This window comes from Lineus longissimus, chromosome 17, assembly GCF_910592395.1.
Source record: "Lineus longissimus chromosome 17, tnLinLong1.2, whole genome shotgun sequence".
Taxonomy (NCBI): Eukaryota; Metazoa; Nemertea; class Pilidiophora; order Heteronemertea; family Lineidae; genus Lineus; species Lineus longissimus.
Window position 1 is genome coordinate 11685311 of NC_088324.1, and position 17249 is coordinate 11702559.

Below are 17249 nucleotides of genomic sequence, written 5' to 3' on the forward strand. Positions count from 1 at the left end.
AGTGTCTCCATGTCTCGTGGTCACCACGGCATAAGATGTGTGTCGTGAACGTATAAAGTGGTTGGGTGGTGGTGTAAATGGAAAGATAGTCCCTCGAATCATAGAGTCCTCCACTAATAATGTCTCTATCTCCTTTCACGGAAAGATAACACACTATGATAAGGAGCTGATTTCTGCATAAACACCAATATTTGTGATTGTCGAATTTAGGTGACAAGTTTCATTGGTCAAAATTGGCAATTTTGCCAACTCTGAAGATTTTAGGAAGAAAGTTCCCATCGATGCCTCTGAATTACTGGCTGAATTCAAAATGGCCGCTGAGTGTTGACACTTCGTCTTTGTCAAAATAATGCGATTCGGCTGCTGTTATCAGCATTATTTTTTTATTTAGACTGTTTTAAGATGAAATATGTTCATTACCCCCAACACCTCACTGAAGAAGAAGAGATTCTTACAAAGAAGTATGCTAAACTTCGCAAAAAGGTCAGCTTCTGAATTTGTGTATACTTTTACTTATACTAGGCCTACATACAATATGTACATTTTCCTGTACACTGGTATAGTCACTACAAAATCCAATGCAATATGGTCTTAATAAAACCAGGGCTCATGGAAATGCTTTTGCTTGAAACCTCTTGGGCTAAAATTTACAATCCCGGATCGGAAATGACGTAGTTTGATCGCATTCCACTATAAATCCATTGAACAGTGGCGCTTCTATACTGAATACTCTATAGTCTATGACACTATTATAGTCAACCGATGACCTTTTTTTGGGCCATGAACGGGGATTGTAAACTCATTCTAGTCCAGCAGCAGGTCATAACAAATGCACCATATATGCCCGATCTGTGTTCATTGGTCTGTTTATTGTGTATTTGTGATCTATATATAGTGATTATGAAGATGACAATGAATGATGAGGATTCAGTTATTCCACTGTCTACTGTCTGTTATTTGGTCCTCGGACCATGAAAAGGGTGTTATCTTCTCTATTTGAGGTGTAACTCCTTGCACATTGTCTTTTGCAGAGGAAAGCCTTGCAAGCCCTTAGAATGCCTAAAGCAGACCCTGTTCATCAGCAGCAACAGGCACCTGTCAACTTGAAGAGAAGTGCAACAGAATCAGAGGAAATCAAAGAAGACATAAAGAAACTTGTGAAAGCTGGGGTGAGTTATCATACCCAGGGCAAGGGGGGGGCACATCTTAATTGTCTGCAATCCATGGTGAAAGCCAGTTTGTTTAATTTCCATTTTATTTTTGCATCACTTCCTCTTCTAAATACCTACATTACATTTCAGGCCATCAAATTAGAGTCTGATCGCGAGAAGAAAGCATTCAAAAGAAGGACAAAGGTAAACAGTGATTTTGGTCTGTTTTCAATATCAGTGGTGTATGATTATTCAAATGAAATAAGGGGCAATTTTTTTTGGTGGCAGTCAGGCCTACCAGTGGATGCCTAAGAACATAAATTGCTAGGATTTTCCCACTGCTTCTCACTCTGGAGGATATTTTCCATATCACTTCATCCCAAACTGGAACCGGAATACAGTAACCTTCCAATCTAGATACAGTTAATCCATTGGATGCAATGTGAAAACTGTTTTCTATCCATGCCTGTTGTTACAGTATTTATAAAGATATCTCCACTTTCTAGGACCCAGACAAGAATCCCACTGCCGTTGGTTTTCAACCATTTGATGAGCAAGACAAGGTAGAGCCACCTGTTGGCAAGACCAAGAGCATGAAGGGCTTGTATGAGAGTTTCATTCCAGAGGTAACACCAGAGAAAGAGGAACCAAGTAAGTCAAATTTTAGAGTTATTTTCAAAATCAGAAGGAACTTTTCTATCAAAGATACTCTTTGTACTGACAGATGCTGGCCTTAATTGTGAGGTGTTCTGATTACGGAGGTAAAATTCGATGAAACAATCAAATCATCTGAATGAGTTGATCCGAGTGCTTTCTAGTGCTTGGACACATCAGTGCCTGAATAAAATTCTGATTACAATTTTCTGTTTCTTGCTTGCACTGGGCAATTTCTGTTACACAAAATATTCGTATTTTCAGGAGACCAAGAGAGAGATGCCAGAGAGCGTGCCAGATCAGAGAGACACAGCACCCATGATCAAACCCGGAAAGGCAACACAATATATGTAACGGGCAAAAGAATAAATGAAGACATGCTGAAAGAAACATTCAAGAAATATGGGACGATTGTGAATGTGAATTTAGAAACTGGGAAAGAGTAAGTTTATTTAGGATGCTAAACAGTTTTAACGGCATCAAGTTTTTTTCAAACCTGGAACAATTTTGTAAAAACTCCTGGAACAATACTGCACTGCCCAAAATCTCACATTATCAAGTCTGGTACTATCAAAAATTGATAAAGATTTCTCTTTATTTATCATAGTACCATCTCAACACAAACTCTGGGTTATAACATAGTGGAGGTCGATGAGTAACTTATGGGAGCTTCTCCATTTGAACTGTACGAAGCTGACAAATCGAGGGGAAGTATTATATGTCTTATGGACAGGATGATTATATTTTCCTTTCATTGTGTGTTATCTCTCTGTAACAATTATTTTTTCAGACGAGGCTTTGTGACTTTTGATACAACGGAAGCCGCAGATAAAGCTATAATGGAGGTGAGTTGGGAGTCATTGATGAGACAAGCCTAATGTAATAAAGTGTGTCACGAGCCTTAGTAGTAAAATATATGTCACTGAGTCCAGGACCTTGAAAAGGACGAAGTTTTTGTTGCTGGGGAATCAAAGAAATACCTTTATTGAAATATAACCTGAAGTATTCTTAGTATTGTTGTCCAGTTGAATGAATGGGTATTTGTCAGTTTGAAAGAAAATAACAAAAGGTTTTTCTTGTGTCTATTGATAAAATAACCAATTGTGCCATATTTTTTCCAGGTTGACAAAACTTTAGTGTCTGGTATCTACCTGATTGTGAGTCTAGCACGAAGACAACCACAGTTTGAGGGGACAGTGGATCCCTCTAGGGCATCATGGGCCTCTATAGCTGCCAGTCATTCACAGAAAGGCTCTCACAAGGACAAGCGAGATCTAGTGACATATGATGAAGACATCTTCTGAACGAATCATGGAAAATCTTACAATATATCTTTAACAGACGGAGAAGACATTTTATCATCCTCGTGCCATCATCCCATCAAGGTTGACACCATTCTCATACTTTGTAATGGGAAACTCGGTGTCAGTGACTGAAACTGGGGCTATTCTTCGAATTGAGAGTTTTTTGGCAGTTCTCTTGCATCAGCTTGGAATAAAATGGCAGAATTGTGTGCATGCTACTCAGTCTGAGACAGTTATTATGGTGCAAGACTATAGGACATATCCTTTCTCGTGGTAGGATGAATGAAATATACTCGGGAGAGGTTTAGCCCATCTCCACCCCTTCGACCTTGGTATGGTCCCAAGCTGGTGTAGTCATTGAAGTATGGATTGACTAAATTCGGACTTCTTATCATGATTACTGTGTAATGTGATCTTCTCTTGTTATCAGATGTTGTTAGTCTGGAAACTCATTTGGTTAACATGTGCAGTAACAGCTTAATAAAACAACTGAATATTGTACCAAAATATTTCTTTGCCTATTTCTATCTGTACTTATCAACAAGACTGTCAACTTGATTTCGTCAGTACATTCACTGATTCATAATTGACATTGGAATTCTCTTTGCAATGGAAGAATGTCCCAGATCTTGATACTTTCACTCCAGTAGCAGTCCTTGAGGAAGACCACATTTACATTCCCACTACAAAATCTGAGACATAGACAACCGAACCGGGTACCGAATCATGACACCATGCATTAGTGTCCAGGATCACAACGAACCTGTAGTCCCTAGCTGCTTGAATGAATGTAAGACTGGGTATCAATACTGAAAAGGCTGTTCTGTTGGTGTTCCATAGCATGATTACCAGTACAACCAATGGAAATTTCCAACAAGTCAAACGAAGGTTCTTTTTTGTGCACATCAAAATCTGCACACTCAAGAATCCACAGCCAACCTATTTTGTCTAGTATTTTTAGCTCCTTTTTATGTTCCCAGGGTCAGTGCATAGCAAGAAGTCCAGTGTGTAAAGGACACAGTGAAATCAATCAATCAGCTGCATCAGGTTTGGTAGTCACAATCTCCAATATATTTAGTATTACCAATGAATAGTATACCAATCTGGCTGGGCCCTGTAGGCAATATCAATGCAGTGTGCTGAAGACTTGAGAGAAGATTTGACAATAGGGATGCCAACTCCACTTCTCAGTCAGACTTGTCATGTCTGCCAACAGAAGATAGGGACAGTAGTCTAGATTGTGACAAATCATCAACATTTTGTAAAAGTAGTACATCATCACAACATTCAATACTACTGCTGAACACCTTTTGGACTGGCCAATGCAGTCCTTCTATCAATAGAGGTGTCCAGATAACAGCTTGGTGTCCTAACTAGCATTGCTTATGGAGATGTCCACAGGTAAGAATGGTTCAATTGTATCTGCCACTTCAATGAATTCTTTCATTGACAAGTGCAAGGAAAGGGCAGGTTCACATCGAAGGACATTGTCACATCGAAGATCTGGTCTCAATAGTATCAAGGGACCCGACTACAGTGGAACGTCTCCATTAAGGACACCCTCGGGACTGACAAGTGCTGTCCTTATTGATAGAGGTGTCCCGATTAGAGTGGTCAAATTGAATGGAAGCAACCAATTTGGGACCAAAACAAGTGTCCTTAATAGAGGTGTCCGCCAAGGGAGGTTCCACTGTGCTTTATGTCGAAGTGCCAGTTGTGTGGCTACTCCACCACATACCAGAAATTTCACCCGTAAGAGTGCAGAATGATCTCGCTGTGATCAATCATGGGATTTTCGTAAATGTCTACACCAGAATGGTAGCAGACATTTTTGATGAATCAATCTCAAGACAAAGGTGAAGGGCAAATGTTGAAGGATTTTTAACCCTCAGCAATGTGTTGGTGCACCACAACCAAATTCACCTACTAAATTGGCGCCAAACACAAAGGTCCTAATTTTGATTCTGTGCAGGAACATCACTGAAAAATATCGAATCAAAATGGTTGCAGCAAACAATCAACCAAGGTCAGCCCAGGGACCATTGATCATTGGTTCTCTACCCCAGACTCGGTCCGACAACACACCAACAAAGACGCCCATATCTTTCTGATTTTTTTTATTACATAATTTACAGTACAGTCTATTCTTTTACAGCATACTTCCTCATAGGGAAAGCTCGCTCCTTTCTGACTTGCTTGCTGGACTTGAGAGACTTCTCATGTGGGGTAAGAGCACGTCGCATAGCCCTGGTCTTCTTCTTGCGGAGATCCTTTGGTTTGTATTTCTTGCTCTTGTAGTATTTTCGTAGATTCTCCTTCTGTTTCTGGTGAATAATAGTGTAAACTCGGGCAATAGACTTTCGTACTACATGGCTGAAAAATGTGAAAAAAAATTAAGTTGTAAGAACTAAAATGATAACAATTCATGACACAAAGCGGTTTGCCTTCCTCGACAGATGTTTCTACTTCTGGATTGAGCACACTTGTGATCAATGTGTAAGGTAAGGTGGTACAAGTACAAGCAAACTTTTCAACTCAGACCAGTGCCTCAGTGTCCATGTTCTACAAGGTGTTTTTTTCAATAGTGTATGGACCATCACCTTAGTTCTCAAAAAGCAAACATCAATTTCAGAAAAGAAGAGCAAAGCTTCTTCCAATAAATTCAAATGAATTTTACTTCCGTCTCATCCACACAATAAATTCTTGCACTTTACTCACATTTTTGAGAGTTTAGAGGCAGCTCCACCAGTAACCTTGGTAACTCGAAGTGCAGCAAGTTCCTAGAAGAGGAAAATATTAGAATAAATTCATTGGTTCCCAATATTGAGATGGACCACAAAGCCAAGTGGTCATGAAGTGTATCTGTCCCTTGTACAGATGTTTTCTTGTAAAATGACGATTGTTGTTTCTATACAAGTTTACCTCTCTGTAATCAGAACACCTCTCTAGTAAGGACAGCATTTTTCAGACCCAAGGATGTCCTTAACAGAGAGGTTTTACTATACTTGTGTATATAGGCACAAATCTGTCCAAGCTACACACCTGCTTGAGGTCCTCAAGCTGCTTAAGCAGTTCCTCTTTCTTCCGGGTACGGAGCTCTTTGGCCTTGACCTTCACCTAAAAAAGTTAAACATTTTTACTGAGAAAATGCATTGGAAACAGGCTTTTTGCCCACCATTAACTGTACATGTAGGATGCCGCAGCAAAAACAATGGCGTAAATGAGGTGACACGGGCTGGAGATATCACCGTCTCCAGATCAAGACCTGATGTCTTCACACTTGCAGGACGATACACATTCACATCTTTAACCAGATAGGCCTGTGGCTATACCGCTATACGCCAGACCTAAACAACCACCTTGGTCGGGATTGGAAAGTTGGCCACCTGGCAGTCTATTTAGCCCATCGCCCGAGCCACATCTTGAAGGGCACTGGCCATTGTTTGTATGTACAGAGAATAATAAACATGACATACATAATTATCATGTCTGCATGTACAATTTGTGCATGCATCTGATGTACATTTTACAAGTGAAAAATATTGAAGTACGCTGATGCACTAAGGGAGTTTACATGCTCAAAACTCCTAATATTTCGCAGGTATCATGCGTCAAATTAAGCTGACAGTAAAGAAAGATACCGAAAGAATGCATAGACTTCAGTATTGATTCAATTCAAAGTATAGGGAGAGAGATGAATAGGGATTTATTTGAGTATCTTTAACGACACCAACCATGTTGGATTCGGCTTGTTGAAAAGATCGAAAGCGAGGCTACTATGATTTACCAAAGAAATCGGTATCCAAATATGAAACAAAATAATGGCCTCAAATCCAACTTTCACATAATTTCATAAAAACTATAGTTTGTACAAACTCGTTATAAAGTAATTGCTTTGTGAATATTGCATCAATTACTTACCATATTAGCTGTACAATAAAAAACTAAGAAATATTTTTTCGTGATCACTATCCGGAGACCATCTACTAGGGTAAACGTCAGTGCACTTTACTTCCGGGGTCGGGTGTGAGCAATTTGTTGGATTTTGCAGAATAAAGATGTCAAAAGCATCGAATAGTACGAAGTTTAGGCAGGTCAATGTCGACGAATTTAATGAAGATAACTTTCAGGACGAGCAGCTAGAAGAAACAGACAACTATTCAATCAATGAATCCGAAGTAAATGAGTTGATTACAGTGTATCCTCTTTATTTGATCATCATTTTTTGTCTGCTGTACATCTCCCTGTACATTGTACATGTAGATCACTTCTGGACGAGTCTTTATTCGGAATCACTCCCTTAAGGGTGTTCGGTTAAAATTTACAATCCCCGATCGGAAATGACGTAGTTTGATCGCATTCAACTTTCAATCCATTGAACAGTGGTGCTTCGTTAGTCAACCGATGACCTTTTTTTGGGGTGTGATCGGGGATTGTAAACTCGTTCCGGGATATATTTTAGTGCTTAGTTGGACATGACCAGGGGCCCTTACTGTGTATACTAGTCACTTGAAGATGGCCAAATTAGCCCCTCTTCTCCTGCCTATAGTCCCCCTTTAAGTTGATTTTGGTATTAAAGATAATGTTTAAAAAATATCCTTGACGTAAACATCAGAAAAAAACTTGATGAGGCCTTAAAAATTGTTCTGGACCATCCACCAGTCAACGTCAAGGATAAGAGAGTAAAGGTAAGTAAAACATTTTGCCAGCAAGTTTATTACAACACAAAAGTGTTCTCTCCACCAACAGTCAGTAAAGTTGGGACAATTGGGTCAATTGATGAAAACTGCCCAATTGGACAATTGTGGAATGTGAGGTAACACACGATGAGACCTGAATTGTTGTGCAGGAGTATGATAAGTTCGAACTCGACAACCTATTGGAAGAGAAGACAATACTTCTTGAAGTTGGCCTTTACCATCAATTGTATTTTGTGCTTCAGGAAAAGGTCTTCAGTATGTTTCTAAAGGTGCTTTCCTGCTATAAAAGTAGCGATGTTGAGCGGGCTGTAAAAAGTTTGGACAGCGCTCGCCTTGACGTTCTCATGAAATATATCTACAGAGGATTCGAGGATGCCACTGAAAACTCTTCTGCCATTCTCTTGACGTTCCATGAAAAGGTAAGCATCAAGGCCCACACTTTGACTATAGATCAATGTTGGTGGCTTTTGTGGAGTCCTGTGACTCTTGTAACTGCATCCATCCATCCGTTTCTGTTTTTGAGCCCAGCTTCATTTCTCCAAAAAGGAAAAAATGAATGAAATTTGACATTTTCTAATTGTGTTATTATGTATTAAATATTGATTTCAACAATACTGTCGTGTGGCCTGAGCTAATTTGCTTGCATAATAACTGCACAGAGGCAGTCTTTATTTCAATGGACCTGCAGAAGAGAAAAAAACTAAGTAAATGAGCAGAGAATGTCTTTAAGATTATACACTCCAGTAATTCAAATTTTAAATATATTATCTTGTAGGTGGTTGCTGTGGGCGGTTTAGGGTGCATTGTACGGGTGCTTACAGACCGGAAGAAAGTCTAAGGAGAGGAAGAGCCAATGACAGATGTATCAGTTGTAATGTGAACTGCCAACATTTGTGCCGCTTAATTTTTGCAGTTAATGATTTTTATTTTGGGGGATTACAATGTCCCTTTTAGTTCCCATGAATATTTTTTTCACTATTCACAGAGTCAGAGGTTATCTTGCAAATTCCTCAAAAATAAAATGCCTGCAAAAAATTGGTGGTTCATATTCAGCAAGTACAATTATAGAACAGGCAGGAGATAGCTGGTCACTCCTGAAGAAAATGAAGAGTTTCATCGCAGAGCGAGATTGATCCGATTTGACCTAGTTCAGAAAAAGGCTTCAAGGTTCGGATTGGACTGAAAATGCATTGTAAAATGTTGGACTCTTATTATCATGAACATTTCACTGTTGGTCTGAATGCTCTGCAATTTGGAGGACATATCAGGCAAAATGTTGGAAATGGCTCATATCTTGTTTTGCAATGAATCTCTTCAATCGAAGAGAATTTAACATCCTGGGATTAGTTAGGATATTTAGTGCTATTTGAATAAACATTAGACAGCCCAGAGTGTTGAAAAGTACTTTTTTATGCATGGTCTCCTTACTTGGTAGCCACGATGTGTTGGGTTTCAAAAAGTTTCATGCAACTAGAAAGGTAAATTGACAGTAAATTTTGAATTGGTTGACAGGTTTCACTATGTTTTTAATTAAAAAATTCCTTTTGTGATGTGTATGTCAACAGCCAACATGTAGCTACATGTAAAGTATTTTTCATCACCCTGGAGAAAAGAGAAACAAAATGTAATAGTTATGTACAGTTTTATATTAGAAAAAAATATTGGAACCTTCTACGGGATTGTAATTTGTAGTGGAAGGGATTGTAATTAGTAGTGGAACTAACGGTGATAGTGTTAAAGGAGTAGTAGTATGAGTAACTGCTGGCTGGAATGATCTATGTTTTTACAAGATCTCTCTTATTAACACCGCCATTCTTATCTGTAAATGCCAGTCATCAAACCATCCTACTCCTCCTTTAATCGAGCATGAGCTGGTATCATTTCATGTCGCATGTAAAGAACTTGGATGCTATATTCCGATATTCCAAACGAAAGCATTAGAGGTAATACCTCCAAGCTGCTTTTGGGAACCATCCCCAGCTGTGTGGATTGGTTCATATCTGAGCTATATTGTACCTACACCTACTTAATTATCAAGACATCAGTTCACTCATATGCCTTCAAAGCTACAAAAAATTGTCTCTGCCGTTTGTGCATTGGTATGCATCTAAATGAAGCAGAAAATAAGTTTTAAAAAGGAGCAACAGTTAGTGCTATTGTTGTGTGAAAATACAATGGCACTCTTTGTTTGTAACCGCTAGTTAAGACAAGTGGCTGATGAGAAAGTGAAATTCTTTGGATTGATTTTGCGGGCCAAAGCAGGGTTAAAGGAGAGTGTCTCAAGATATTGCTGGCCTGGCAGTAAAGATACTGGTACTTACAGAGTCCCTGTTGGGAGGACAATCTTGGATGCCTCAGAAAATGTGCATCAACATTCTACCACCTGTTTGCGTAGACTTAAGGTTGTATACCTGCACCGCCTACACAGGCACTCTGCAACTATCAGTGTTGGCAATGCATTACCTTTAGACATTCTCCTTTAAACAGACTGTTGTGCTGTTCACCTTCCATGTATATAAATGTAACTTGTGGTATTGGTGTATATGAATGAATAAATTTCTTATACATGTATTTAATCATGTAGTTCTCCTTTTGTGCAAAGTCATGGTATCGGCAACTTTAGTGACAGGTCAGTGTTCGTTTTCATTCAACTGACAAATAAAGCTAAGGAAGCACTACTTGGCATCTTGACCCTCAATGTATTGACATTGCTAAGCTTATACAGACAATGCGCATCCAATAATGGCGGAGGTAACGGAGGCAATACCGGAGGGAGTTCAATATGCTAGTTGGTAGACAAGTGAACCTCTGCCATTGACAAATGTTTGGGGATTGATGACAAGGATCTTTTTGGATGTGCATGAAATCCAAGAAGAATTGGTTTCTCCGGGGTGCTGGCTGAGGATATGAAAGTGAGTCTTCAATGTTCATGCAAAACGACTAGATCAGACAGCAAAACGAAAACTAGGGATGCAACAAGAATTTCAATCATCTCACTTTTGAGGTGCAAATTCCAAAATGTGACATGCACTATCTGGATTGCCAACACCAAGGACAATACTACTGTTCTTATGTTATAACCAGGCTCAGGGTTTTAAATATGCACAAGACTCTTCTGAATCATTATTGTACAAGAGACTGTTGGCATATGTTAAGAAATATTCAGTCAACTTGCAGACATGGCTAGTCTGGTGCATCCAGATAAATCAATATTGCAATAAGATTGTCATGGTTGTCATTGGAAGTACAACCTAAAATCCATTTATTCATGTAAGGTCTTGGTCCATAACTAATCACAGATCTTGAAGAAGAGTAGGCATCTCAATGATGGATTGGACTAACATGTATCTGTCAGTGAACTGCCGGTATTGTTCAATCTGATGAATCTGCAGCTGTCAGTATTGTGAGAGATTACAATATCTTTTTAGAATAATCGAAGTGTTTGGGAAGTTGCTGTCTTAGATGCAGTTCATTGATAATAAAGAGACAAAGTCACAACTACACATTTTCTTAAAGACAGTGTGAGAAACTTGCTCCCATATAATAGTTAAACCACCAAAGTCAAATATCTGTGAGTGATTCATCTTTGGCCAGGAAGCCCACGAGTTTGAAGGCAAGGCAAAATCATTAGAATTGATTGAATAGTGGGTATCATCACAGACATATGCATCTGGCATAATCAATCACACGCATGGGTGGTTGCATCTTTCTTTTGTTAGAATTGTGAACAATGATGGCAAAACGAGTGATAACAATATTCTAAAGCTGCAGGCTACTGAAGACATACAGTCGGAGAGTGTCCATATTTTGGAGACAAAGTCACAACGACACTTTTTCTTGGACGATTTGGTGATCCTCCACCAATGCAGGGACAAAATAAATGCAGATAGAACTGTGGGTTATACAGCTTTGCCCTTAGCTCTCAGCATCTGCTCCAATCATTTCAACAAATATTGAACACCAATAGATTTTAAGAAATTCACCAAAAAATTGAGTTATTACAAACTGTTTATTTTTACAGAAAAATAGGGGTTGTACATGTACCACAACTTTTCATATGATGAAAATATACATTTATTTTGATTTGACAGAATGAGAACTGTCATTCTTATACATGCTTACAGACATGACTGGTACTCTGACAAATATTCAAACCCAAGATGAGCAGGATGAAAAAGACCATCGGAGGCACTTGAAGAATTCAAACAAATCCTAAAACGTTTTAAACTAACAAATGCAAACAACTGTCTAATGATAAAATATATCAGTTCCAAGATACTGGTCAACTGTCATAATCATTGGATGTTCATGATCAACAAAGCTGTGAAAAGTGCAAGTAAGTGTAAACTTACATAATTAGCAGTCCATAAAACAATCTAAATGGATTAAAAGTCAGCAAAGCTCATCAAAGTTACTTCATAGCAAACATTCTGACTTCAAAAATCGCTTTTGGAAATCCCGTTTGTTTTTCTTCTTTGATTATCTCCAGTCCAGCCTTTTTAAGGAGTTTGACATGATTCTCGTAAGTGCGAGTATAACTGCTATCAGTTGCATCAAACTCATCAGCTTCTCTCGTCAAGTTCTCTTTTACCACAATAAGTCCATTTTCCCTAATACCCGCTTTACACTTCTTAAAGAATTCAACAAAGTCCTCATCAGTTAGATGACCCAGCACCCACTGACACCAAATCACATCATAATATCCCGGCTCTGGTGTGAATTCTTGTAAACCACAGTTATAATATGTTCCTATTTGGCTGGCATGCTCCGCAAGATTTTCTTTTCCTTTTGCGACAAAAGCCGGATCCTGTTCAACAAGGTCAACTGTTTCAAATAAGGGCATTAGGAGACGCTTCGTTATTCGGCCGATTCCAGCTCCACAGTCCAGTACTCTCTTGGATCCAGTTCTTGAATTCTTACCCTGAAATTGGAATGAACAAATTACTGCAAAATCAGTCAGGAACCATTGCAAGCTGAACCAAGTGTGAGCATTTTAGTGTATTCCAACTATACAGTACATTGGCGTCACATTACGGTTGATATGACGATGTGCTGGGAATAAAATCAGGCCGAAGACATAACAATTTCTTTGCGATTGCATGGGCAATGAATAGCGATGACCATTGCTGACCAGCAAGATTTACCGCTTGACTGTGTTACACTGTATGTGAAATCAATCAGGAGCCATCGCAACTCATAGATGGATAAAAGTCACTCAGTCGGAACGGCCCCTGAACGGGTTTACAGTATGCAAGCAGCTCTTCTTCTTTCTTACCCTGATAAACTGTCTCAAAAACTTGGTAGATCCATTGATATCGGTGTTGGAAATGTGTGCAAAGCCTCCTAGCATGCCATCGACAGTGGCTGGGACTCCACCCCAGTACTTCTTTGCATCATCGTAAAAAGCTTGGTCTTGTTGTTCTGCCATCTTCAAAAGTTGTGACATGAGTGATGATAGTTTCCCATGCAGTGCTGCCAAATTGACGTACCAATTAAGTTGGAAAAAATGTGGAATGCATATTTTGTCACCGGGCGATCACCACAACTCTCTCATTCAAACCGATTTACATACTCTGTTATTGCATCAAGTATACTGAAGTATAGAGCAATAGACTTTTGATAAGCCGTTAGGTCAATTAGGTACGACTTTCATCAAGAACTAAGAAAATATTCTTTACGCAATTCCGGTTTGAAATAACGTTCAGTTATGATTTTACAAGAAATTTTGTAAGCGCCATCTGGTAGTAAGGCATAAAACTACATTTTTCACAAGAAAGCTGGAATGTGTGTGAATAAAGACACGATTTTCTCAATTATTATTCATTATCTTCTTTTTAACTTTGCTTAGATTGAAAGGGATTTGTCTAATGAATATTAAAATGGGCAAAATGTTGAAATATTTGTGACAGATTACGTTGCAGCGCCTTTTAAAGTAGATTTTTGTTACTTTCTATTCCGAATATAGGGTGTAACAAAAAAGTATTGTCAAGTGTATTTATCTGCATTACATCTTCATGCATGTATCACTGTTGTGTGATTTATTTGACTTGCCAAAACTTTTTTAAATTCGCATCCTTTACCCTTTATACCTTCACACCGAATATGGTCTTGAAAGAAGATCTGCCAAATTGACTGTATGAGTGTGGTGTCACACTATCATTGATTTATTTGTGATGATCAAAGCTTGGGCCCAAAATAATTGGTCAGGTAATTAAAATTTTTCAACGGCAAGGCATCAGGTGATAGAGTTATTCCTTTTATTGCAGATTGTCTTTTGGAAGCTAAAATATGTTAGAAATAACGTGTAACGATCGACTTGGGAAAAAAGTCAGAGTGAAGTGCAAGTATCCTTTTTGACAACATGGCCATGGTCCTGGATATGTTCTCAAGGAATTACATCTGTACGGGACATTCATTTACAACAAAACATCTTGCGCCTTCCTTGACAATACCTAAGTATTTTGTGTAAGGTGCAGCAGCTTTAAGACAGCGCAACAGTTGGAGAGTTCAATTTAAATATCAAAACTGTCAAAGCTTAATTGAAGCCATGCACTGAGGGTTAAGTACTTGTATAACATAACCGGTTTTGATGATGTGTGTATTGTGAATATTCCTTAACTAGCTATCAGTGGCGATGATACGATTGGGGACTTAAAGAAGTTGATTTCTGCACAGACTGGAACAAAACCAGAGAAGATTGTATTAAAAAAATGGTAAGTATATTTCATGGAAAGTATATCTATTCTTTTTACTTATTCTCTCAGGATTATGGTGTATGATGTTGTCAATGTGGCAGGTACTTAGACATCCTGGAGTAGAAAATTGTTTACAAATGAAAATAATTCTCGCCCCAATTGACTGGCTTATAATACACATTTGTCCACTATAGTTAGAGTGGGTATTGCTGGTAATTAATTCAAGTCCCTCTAAAAACACCTCTGGCCTGTTTTGGTTATTGACTATTCTCACTTACTTTTTAGGTACACAATTTTCCGAGACCACATCACAATTGCCGACTGTATCCTTTGACAGACATGATTGATACCTCAAGTATGTCTATTTAGATTGACTTGTCTTTGAGTCTTAGTTAGGTAGTAACTTAACACAAATTGTCCTTATCTTTGTTGTGTTGCCTATGGAGAGATTCTGAATTATGATTTGGTGTTATGAGGACAAAGCCACAACCACAACCACAAATTGTCCTTATCTTTGTTGTGTTGCCTATGGAGAGATTCTGAATTATGATTTGGTGTTATGAGGACAAAGCCACAACCAGAATGCAGGGATAAGCTCACTTCAAAGTAGGCACATCAACTACTGTGTCCAGTTCTGTGGAAAGTGTCGCAGTATCGACCGGCCCCTTTGCTGTGGGCGAAGTGTGGGAGGATGTGGAAAAGCAAATAGTCCTCTTAAAGCCATATTACCTTGCCTTACACTGCAGTGTGCAATTTCATGTGCTGTTGTATGATTTCTGAAGAGACCACAATCGCTGAACCAATTGTATGCATGGATATTGGCTATTGTTTCCTTAACTCCCTTCAACAGATGAAATTCACGATGGCATGAATTTGGAGCTGTACTACCAGTGACCCTGGCTGATATCTCGTGCTCACTGCCCCTATCATCAACGTCATGATCATCACCGTTACATGAAAGAGCTGTCACTTCGATTTATCCTGGAACTCGGATGGAGCAGAGGATTTTAATAAGTTGTATGGACACTTTCAACATCTTATATGTTCCTCATCAGTCATGTAAAAGAGCTGTTCTCTTGGGCCTTGCCTCAAGGGATGATGACCTCAGTGACATGCTTACAGTTTTTATATACATGTATAAGTAATTTCTACAGGGCTACAGTCTGAAGCAGTTTTGCCTGCGACAACAATTTGATAAAAATCATATAGCTCTCTTCGTAAGATAAAGGCGAGGTAGTGGGACTTTCTGCTGTGCCTGCACTTAAGTGTACATAGTTCTAGTATCAAAGTTGATTCTGAAATGCACCAAAAATGTCCACAAACATTTTACAAACCGTTTGTGTACTCTTTTAGAGGTATACATGTATCTGCACAGGAACAATGCATAGTTGACAGCTGGCACTAAGTTGCACTACTTTCCTTAATTGTATGTTTTATCATTAATTGTTCATGATATTCAGAGCATCCTGGTTCAGCAGTTTGTAAATAAGTCGAATTAAATGTAAAATTTGTAATTTTTGCTTTGGTGAACTTTCTTTGTGACTAAGTAACAGTGCTCATTTAGTAAGCAACTGTACTTTCAATGAGTGCAGTCTGCAGGATTCACTTGAACATTTCCAGCTTTACAGTAGATTGATTGCCTGGGTGTGTCACTAAATGTGTGACACAAGGTTGGGAGTGTGCAGATGGATAATGCCCTGTCGTTCTACAACCTCTGTCCAACCTGGATCACATGGCAAATATTCTTGATAGTGAATGGACAGGTGCTGCACCTGCACCATTATGCCCACCAAAACTGGCCTGTAGTTCACTTGCTCTATCAAGGAGACGTCCATTGACCATAGTCTGCAGTGACCAAGCCCACAGAAGTCTCAAGTTGCATTTCTATTCTACAATACAAGGCCAGTATGGGCATCTTAACCCTCAATGTACTGACTTTGCTAAGCTTCCAGACAACGTGCAGAGGCAACGGAGGCAATACTGCTAGAAGTTCAGTATGAGTATGGCATGCTGGACATAAACAGGACAGGTGATGTCCTCTTCCTGTTTCTTCAATGTTAGGCCTGGATGGCCCATGTTATTATTGGAAAGTAGAGTTGAGAGATATTTGATGGTACGTGATGATTATAAATGTTGTCGATCAAAAAAGGTTTTGTGAGGACAAGGTGACAACCAGAATGCCAAGATCACTTTCATACATGTACATAAAACAGAATTTGCATTCTATATTACTAATGACTACTAGATCATGCTGATATCCTGAAAATGTACACGTGTACTTCACCATCTGTTCAATGAATTATCCTCCCCATTGACTGTGTAAAGGCCTGGACTCATTATTTGTCCACACACCTTGGTAATGATAGAATTCAGACTGCAACATCTGTGCAAAGTCCAGCTGGAATATAGTTTGTGAATGAATGAAATAACCAGATCAGCAGAAATCTAACCCTTTGAGAATGTCATTGCTATTAGTATACGTTCATTTATCTGAGAAAGGACTTATTCAATCTCTTCATTCAGGAGGGCATTACGTATTGAAGGAGGCACCTAAAAGCTAATCTGTTTTTGAAAATTCTGGGAGGGGATTTGGCAATTTGACATTGCACAATTTCTCGAATTGCAACAGCATCATCATTGTCAGTTGCAAACAAGGGTTTCCTTGATTGAATTTTGAAATAGTCCCCAAAAATGATGGCTGTGTATATTTGTCTACCTGTTGGCCTAGAAGAATGATATCTACAA

The 17249-nt window shown here is 38.8% G+C and overlaps 4 protein-coding genes across 4 annotated transcripts; 2 read left to right on the plus strand and 2 right to left on the minus strand.

The window, feature by feature from the left end:
• The first annotated feature begins 309 nt into the window (after positions 1-309).
• On the plus strand, positions 310-3616 carry LOC135501394 (negative elongation factor E-like). Its single transcript, XM_064793500.1, has 7 exons — positions 310-483; positions 1032-1169; positions 1302-1355; positions 1658-1802; positions 2070-2247; positions 2596-2650; positions 2927-3616. Exons 1-7 carry the CDS (start codon positions 403-405, stop codon positions 3107-3109), a joined length of 834 nt encoding a protein of 277 aa, XP_064649570.1. The 5' UTR covers positions 310-402; the 3' UTR covers positions 3110-3616.
• Positions 3617-5211: 1595 nt separating this feature from the next.
• Positions 5212-6873, minus strand: LOC135501463 (large ribosomal subunit protein uL29-like). Its single transcript, XM_064793593.1, has 4 exons — positions 6844-6873; positions 6152-6226; positions 5828-5889; positions 5212-5482 (listed from the first exon to the last, which is right to left on the minus strand). Exons 1-4 carry the CDS (start codon positions 6844-6846, stop codon positions 5251-5253), a joined length of 372 nt encoding a protein of 123 aa, XP_064649663.1. The 5' UTR covers positions 6847-6873; the 3' UTR covers positions 5212-5250.
• A 255-nt stretch (positions 6874-7128) lies between these two features.
• LOC135501555 (actin-related protein 2/3 complex subunit 5-B-like) lies at positions 7129-10385 on the plus strand. Its single transcript, XM_064793713.1, has 4 exons — positions 7129-7307; positions 7725-7797; positions 8052-8228; positions 8585-10385. The coding sequence occupies exons 1-4, from the start codon at positions 7168-7170 to the stop codon at positions 8645-8647; spliced, it is 453 nt and encodes a 150-aa protein (XP_064649783.1). The 5' UTR covers positions 7129-7167; the 3' UTR covers positions 8648-10385.
• A 1425-nt stretch (positions 10386-11810) lies between these two features.
• LOC135501208 (N-terminal Xaa-Pro-Lys N-methyltransferase 1-B-like) lies at positions 11811-13268 on the minus strand. The gene is made up of 2 exons (XM_064793141.1): positions 13085-13268; positions 11811-12730 (listed from the first exon to the last, which is right to left on the minus strand). Exons 1-2 carry the CDS (start codon positions 13253-13255, stop codon positions 12221-12223), a joined length of 681 nt encoding a protein of 226 aa, XP_064649211.1. The 5' UTR covers positions 13256-13268; the 3' UTR covers positions 11811-12220.
• Between the last annotated feature and the right edge of the window lie 3981 nt (positions 13269-17249).

Coding starts and splice junctions, on each gene's coding strand:
- LOC135501394 (XM_064793500.1), top strand. CDS start 403: ATGAAATATGTTCATTACCCCCAACACCTCACTGAAGAAGAAGAGATT. Junction 1,803..2,069: donor ACCAGAGAAAGAGGAACCAA/GTAAGTCAAATT, acceptor TCGTATTTTCAG/GAGACCAAGAGAGAGATGCC. Junction 2,651..2,926: donor CAGATAAAGCTATAATGGAG/GTGAGTTGGGAG, acceptor TATTTTTTCCAG/GTTGACAAAACTTTAGTGTC.
- LOC135501463 (XM_064793593.1), bottom strand. Junction 5,890..6,151: donor AGCTTGAGGACCTCAAGCAG/GTGTGTAGCTTG, acceptor TTCCTCTTCTAG/GAACTTGCTGCACTTCGAGT. Junction 5,483..5,827: donor GCCTCTAAACTCTCAAAAAT/GTGAGTAAAGTG, acceptor CACATTTTTCAG/CCATGTAGTACGAAAGTCTA.
- LOC135501555 (XM_064793713.1), top strand. CDS start 7,168: ATGTCAAAAGCATCGAATAGTACGAAGTTTAGGCAGGTCAATGTCGAC. Junction 7,308..7,724: donor GTAAATGAGTTGATTACAGT/GTATCCTCTTTA, acceptor CGTAAACATCAG/AAAAAAACTTGATGAGGCCT. Junction 7,798..8,051: donor TCAAGGATAAGAGAGTAAAG/GTAAGTAAAACA, acceptor TTTGTGCTTCAG/GAAAAGGTCTTCAGTATGTT.
- LOC135501208 (XM_064793141.1), bottom strand. CDS start 13,255: ATGTCACAACTTTTGAAGATGGCAGAACAACAAGACCAAGCTTTTTAC. Junction 12,731..13,084: donor TTTTGAGACAGTTTATCAGG/GTAAGAAAGAAG, acceptor TTCCAATTTCAG/GGTAAGAATTCAAGAACTGG.